The 6284-nt window shown below is 39.0% G+C and overlaps 2 protein-coding genes across 7 annotated transcripts in view; one reads left to right on the forward strand and one right to left on the reverse strand.

The window, feature by feature from the left end:
• Positions 1–6284, reverse strand: part of LOC107272672 (14 kDa phosphohistidine phosphatase) — a 38589-nt gene that overhangs the window by 11441 nt on the left and 20864 nt on the right. The gene's annotated exons all lie outside the window — the stretch shown is intronic.
• Positions 1–6284, forward strand: part of LOC107272668 (arrestin homolog) — a 36459-nt gene that overhangs the window by 10561 nt on the left and 19614 nt on the right. For 5 of the 6 annotated variants that reach the window (XM_025089978.1, XM_025089977.1, XM_015750054.2 and 2 more), the window contains one exon: positions 3530–3583. The exons of the other annotated variant lie outside the window; for it this stretch is intronic. In XM_025089978.1, the coding sequence (XP_024945746.1) occupies positions 3530–3583 (54 nt within the window). The remainder of the gene's footprint in view (positions 1–3529; positions 3584–6284) is intronic. 6 annotated transcript variants of the gene reach the window in all.

Below are 6284 nucleotides of genomic sequence, written 5' to 3' on the forward strand. Positions count from 1 at the left end.
CCCCCCCATAAACGCTCCACGTGAAATGTACTGTGCATATGTTTAGTATGTGGTATATACGTATGTTTGAATGTATCTTATGTGTGACCGTTTCTTTGTAATACATGGAAAAAGACTTGCTGTCGTTTCTAATAACAACCGATCGATTTTTTGAGATCCCTTGCTGGTATATGTATATATATACATATAAAGGGTAACGGTCCGAGTCGTTTGTAAACTCATACCTGGCAACATATGTGAATTGAACTTATATGGCATTCGATAATATTCAATGTACCGTGAAGTGGATATTGCAAAGTGTCCTCGATATTTACGTAAACGCGGTGCCACCCGGTATATATGGTAAAAAAACATTTAAGGACCCCCAGCGAGACTATCGAGGTTGTATGTACAATGGGATGCGAGTGTGAGACGATCGCTGTGGTTTTTTTTTTTCACTATATAAGTTTCATAAGAAAAAATAAAGAACATTCTTACTTTTGCATTAACAAATTGCGCAAATTGAATTGAATAAGAGAAAACCGTGTACGGTGTTACGTCGATGAGATACAAAGAAGGATCGGCAAATTTTTCAAGTTTCCTATACCCGCAGTGAGTGCGAGAGAGAGGGACTTATGCGAAAATACATGCGTAAGACGGAGACGCCGATGGCGATGACTGAAATCGGGCGGGATGATTGAATCGGGCCCTTCGAAAAATTTAAGATACTAAATTTCAATAAATTTTAAAGTTGTTTCGGGTAATCCAAAAATTATTTATTGCCACAGGATTTTCCCAAGCGACTTTGAGTCCCTCGATGTTTTACTGTATAGATTTACTGTATAGATTGTAAGCTTCTTGTCTCCGTTATGGAACTAAGGAATTTCCCTCAAATTTCTCTCAGCTTCTCGTATACGTCCAAGACTCAAAGTACCAGAAGTGGATAAAACTTTTTAAGAGATCTTGACAAATTTATTCAGGGCTCCATAGGTTTGGTACATGACAGCATCTCTGTACCGAACATTTTCATTCGTCTATTTACGATCAATACTCCCTCTCTCTCTCTCTCTCTCTCTCTCTCTCTCTCTCTCTCACGCTCACTCTCTCCTCTGAAAATGATGCTCCGTCCAGCATCCGTGTAACATGCTCGAGTGGCTAATTTGAGAGGAATCAAAATTTTTAAGAAAATAATTAGATATCTCGGTTACCTTGTTAACGACAGCCTTTACGACGTTTATTTTCTACCAGGCACAAAGCACACGTATACACACCATATTACGGCTTGGTACCGGTGACTAAGTCTGGACCACTTATACAGCATCCTGAATGCTTTAACGTCTAATGGACCCATCTACATACTGTATATACACAGGGTTAAAGCAGTGTTATGTAATAGAGGGTGAAAATGTTACGCAAGCTCCTGTCGGCCAATAGGATGGATCGAGAATATTGGATCGATAGAAAATAGCGTGTGCACCCTTGTCATACGGATGTCTATCTAAGGGGTAATAAAAATATGTATTGTTGTCGAAAGTAAATGTTTTCACATAAAACGTACGAGGCGCGAAACGTACAAAAGAAAACTATCACGGTTGAGAAAATTATACTTTGATTTTATTTTTATTACTTTTTCTTATCCAGCCACGAATTATTATTTTTTCTTCGATATTACCAACAGGCGACGAGGGGGGGGGGGGCTGAACGACTATTTCAGATACGTGTTACAAATACGCGATTTTGGAATGATACAATTTTTGTGAATGAAAAAATTGTGATGAAAAATTATTTTGAAAAAAATTATCACTGTGCGAAATATATGTAGAGGATATGCGTTGACGTTACCTAATGGCGAATTCTCAAGGTGATTTTATCCGCTGAAAACAAAAAAAATATGTGGATCCTGACCTAAGTCTGATATATTGGTCCAGATACATTTTCATGGTCGGCCGTTATGTTTTTGTGACTTTAAAATTTGTCTTCGTGACATATGTTGTTTCTGTATATTATGTATCGAACCTTGACCTCCTGCAGCTGATATTTTTGGAATCTTGGCAGAGTAGACGCTCTCTTTCTATCGGTCTGTGTCTCTTTCAGGGTCGTACTGAATTACTTGAAAAAAATCTACTGACGGAGATGGAGAATAGGCCGGGTCTTTGGATACAGAGGGAGAGAGAGAGAGACGAAAATAGATCCAGAAAGATACTAGAGAGAGAGAGAGAGAGAGAGAGAGAGAGAGAGAGAGAGAGAGAGAGAGAGAGAGAGAGAGAAAAGAAAAGAGATAAAAAATGGGAGAAAAACGTTATCCAACTAAAAAGCAATTTTCCACACATGGGTTTTCATTCGTACGCAGGAGCATTAAGGGCCGATTTGCATAAGAATAAAAAGAAGAAATAAAAGAAAGGGCGGGTGGACATTGAATGATAAAATAAAAAAAAAATACGTGAGATAACTGCGATATTTTCGACGATTAATCACGTCGTATACGTAAAACGTGAAATTCGTCCTAAAAGTGATCACTGTCGGTATGTGAAGATTCGTCCTATTGAAACACACACAAGGATAACGAACATGCAAGAGTCCGCGCTCCTGCAGAATTTTATGATTTAATCCTAATTCAACGATATTCATGAATTCTAAGTCATAGTAATAAAATCGACCTCGTATTTTTTAGTACGAATATTACGGGCGAACACACGATTCGCCTGTTGCTACGTACGATAAGTATACGAAAACGTTATGACGCCAAAAGTAAAATTGACGATTCCGGTAAAGTTTCAAATTGCCTCGTCAATTTTCCAGCGGGTCGAGTTTCATCGCGAGTTATAAGAAATGGGTTACGTGATAACTCAAGGAAAAAGTTCGTATTAGAAATATTTTTGTTTTTGATTTGAAAAAAAAAAAAAAAAAGTTTCAATAATTATATACATACGATGGCTGTTATATTCACGTTATATCGCCATAAGTTATCTCGCTTATACCAAACTTTGCTATAGTACGCTCAATAAGTTTCAACGAATCTAGTATAGGCACGCTGTAGCACATAATCTTTAGCATATACAGACATGATACGGATATAAATTTAATTAAGGTGGGAGAGAGCAGGACATCGTAATAATTGCAAGGAACCAGCACTTCCGGTCCCGGACGGAAGGGACGGCCAACAGACTTTTCCGTAGACGATAGATAACGCGTTGATTTTCTCATAAGCCATTCGAGGCGGGAAATTTTAAATATCCACAAATACCCATGCACGACCGTGAAATTGTCAAGTGACAGGAGTGCGTGTATGAAATTCAATTAAAAAAAAAAAAAGAAAATGTACTCCATTTTTTGTGTCTATGTAATTTATGTTTTTTCTTAAGCTTGTACACCCGCCATCAATTTTATTGTAAACACTGCCAGTGCTCTTCTTTCCCAATAAACTCGGCCATAAATGCTCCGTGATTTCACGGCGTGGCTTTAACCTTCTTTCTACACACACAGCTGCCGCCCGTGGCTTTCTGTCGTAAAATAAAGATTAAGCAGCTCCCTCTTACATTCTTTGTTACAGAAAACTAGAGTCCAGTCCGGCAGCTACGTCCGACACGGCTTTCAACAGTCAAAGGTAACACACATATAGTAACGGCAAAGTTTAGAACAAAAATTTCACAGCCCTCCTGCCCCGTCGGGCTCACTCGAGAGGAAAACAAGTAAGCTAAAAAAAATCCCTAGAATTCTAGTGACAAAAGTTACAAACAATTCGACACGACGATTAGCATTCACCTCGGCGTGGTACAAAAATTCTCTCCAAATATCCCTTACTGTACAAGGGATGGAAAATGGGGGCGAAGGCTAATTGGACGTAAACGCGGCAAGATTTTCATTCGGAGAGAGCGAGAGCGATAGAGAAAAAAAGAATAAAAAAGTAGACCCTTACGAATGACCGGGGAGACAGGGAGTGGAAGGGATAGGAAAACGATTTAAAAAGTGATTAAAAACTTGTATACCTACATAATCAAAAGTTCTCGGTACGACCGAGTAGGATTTCTACGTTCACGGATGTTCTCGCTGATGCGCCTCGTTGAGTATTCCTCGACGGCAGGAGGGATTGAAATAAGAATGACGTGAAATAAATGAAAAATAAATAATTATTCCGTTAATATCCCGCGCGAGCTCTCCTGTTAAATTCGATAATTAATTTGATTTATTCCCGTTTAGAATATACCGTGTGCCGTGGTTCGAACTACTGTCTTCTCTCATCCGACCGTCTCCCAATTTTGTAATTAACGCTACGGTGTAATTACTACGTTTGATCAGGCACGCTGAGAACGGGATCGCTCGGGGGAATTCGAGCTTGCTTGATTTAACGGCGACTGCTCCCAGGAATCAGGAGGCCAGATTGATCGGCCGACAACGCCCGTCCTATAGAGTTTTAAATTAATCCCGCTACCCTGTTTACGGCTTGGCTCGAATTCCCGTTAAGAATATCGCAACTGTTTGAACGACTTTTCGTAACTCTTTGTAATACGAGCCGACGGACGATTAAGGGTCAAATTTAAAAAAAAAAAAAAAAAAAAAAAAAAAAATTAAAAAAATTTTAATATACCCCGTAGAACGAAAGCGTAACACAATCGACTTAGTCGACGGTAACCTTTTTTTTTTCTCATCACACTTAAAATTCTTTTTTAATCCACCCTAGGCGTCCCGGAGATAAATTTAACTCTGCGATTGATCTTAAATTTCGTAAAAGGGTGCGCGATCGTTGAAGCTTAAATTCGACACTGAGGGAACGTTTGAGGCGTTGCCAGGAAGCAAAGTAAAATGAAAGAAAAAAATGCTTACCTCTACGACCCCTAGTGGGGTAATGAAAAAAAAAAAAAAAAAAAAAAAAAAAAAAAAAAAAAAAAAAAAAAAAAAAAAAAAAAAAAAAAAAAAAAAAAAAAAAAAAAACAAGAGAATTTCAGAGGTGACGTAAACTTCCAGACACAAGAGGTCTTAGTGGGGGTGTAGGGGATGATCTTACAGTATCGAGGATAGAGAATTGAAATTGTATAGGAGTAGAAAAAAAAAAAAATAATTTCGATTCACTCAAGAACGAGAATCTCGAGTATGGCATTTCACGTAAAATGGAAAATCGAGACTTGTCAGGGGTGGAAGCAGTGGGGCGGTGTTAACTGAATAGAGTGATTACGTGGCGATTTAATCAATTTTAAAATCATGACATAACGGAGCCCCAACGCCTTCGGAGGGAGAATCGTGGATGTAACGGGTGTCCGGGACGTGGGTGCAGAGTCGGGGAAAGGGTTGCATGTCTTTATATACTTACGGAAGTCAATTTACTCAGAGATAAAGTCACTCGAAGCTGATGCACGGAACCTGCGGCTAAATCTCGTGGAGTTTAATTAAACCCATGAGCCGGCTGGGGCAACTATTAATTACCGGATTGATCTATAGTGCGCGCGATACAATTTGTTATGGGGCTGCTCCTCTCGGTTAATTAAGCGCAATCAAAGGAAACGGAAGATAACACGTATGTAAGTTTCTCTCTTTCTCGCTCCGCCCGCAGCAAAGGAATGAAAGAGAAGAAAAATTGGCGTCAGCCTTAAATCCCGAAGTGAAGAGACAGCTTAAAAAATCTGAAAATCGAAAATAATTATTTTTTCTTGCTCGGTATTTACTTCGTTTCTATTTTTTTTTTCTTTTCTTTTCAGGGCTGCCAATTAAGCAGCAGGCATACAAAATTTGTAAAAAAAAAATCTCGAGATAAAAACTCGACTTCCTGTATATTGTAGCTGCCATATAAATCTTGTTAAATATATATGTGTATATATATGTATATACACGAAGGAGCTCGGAGTGGCCAACATGATGAAACGACATCCGTAAACGTTAATTAACGAGGTGTAACGAAGAGTAAATGCAACGAGAGCTGCGCGCGCACGCGCGCCGAGCGAAGGCTCATTTAAACTTGAGCGTTAATAACAAGGCGCGTTAATCATAGGAGGTGTAGATTTAATTAATTTATGTAACGTTAATCAATTATATGGAAGGTATGATAAGGCGTAATTACGTGAGGTCATTTGTACACGTGATGCAAATTTATATATGTAACTTGTCCGAGTAAAAGAAAAAAAAAAAAAAAGTCGCGTGCTGTAAACGACCCTTTGGAATTTATGTATGAATGACCCCGGGGGGAGGGAGGGGGTATGAAATTTCCACGAGTACACATTAGTGACAAATGAGAGAACGTGATGGGAGTGTGGAGTGAAAAAAAATTTATAAAAATTTTACCCTTTACCACTTTCCCTCCCCCCCCCCCCCCCCCC

The sequence above is a fragment of the Cephus cinctus genome, unplaced genomic scaffold, assembly GCF_000341935.2.
Source record: "Cephus cinctus unplaced genomic scaffold, Ccin1 Ccin1_scaffold1223, whole genome shotgun sequence".
Classification (NCBI taxonomy): domain Eukaryota; kingdom Metazoa; phylum Arthropoda; class Insecta; order Hymenoptera; family Cephidae; genus Cephus; species Cephus cinctus.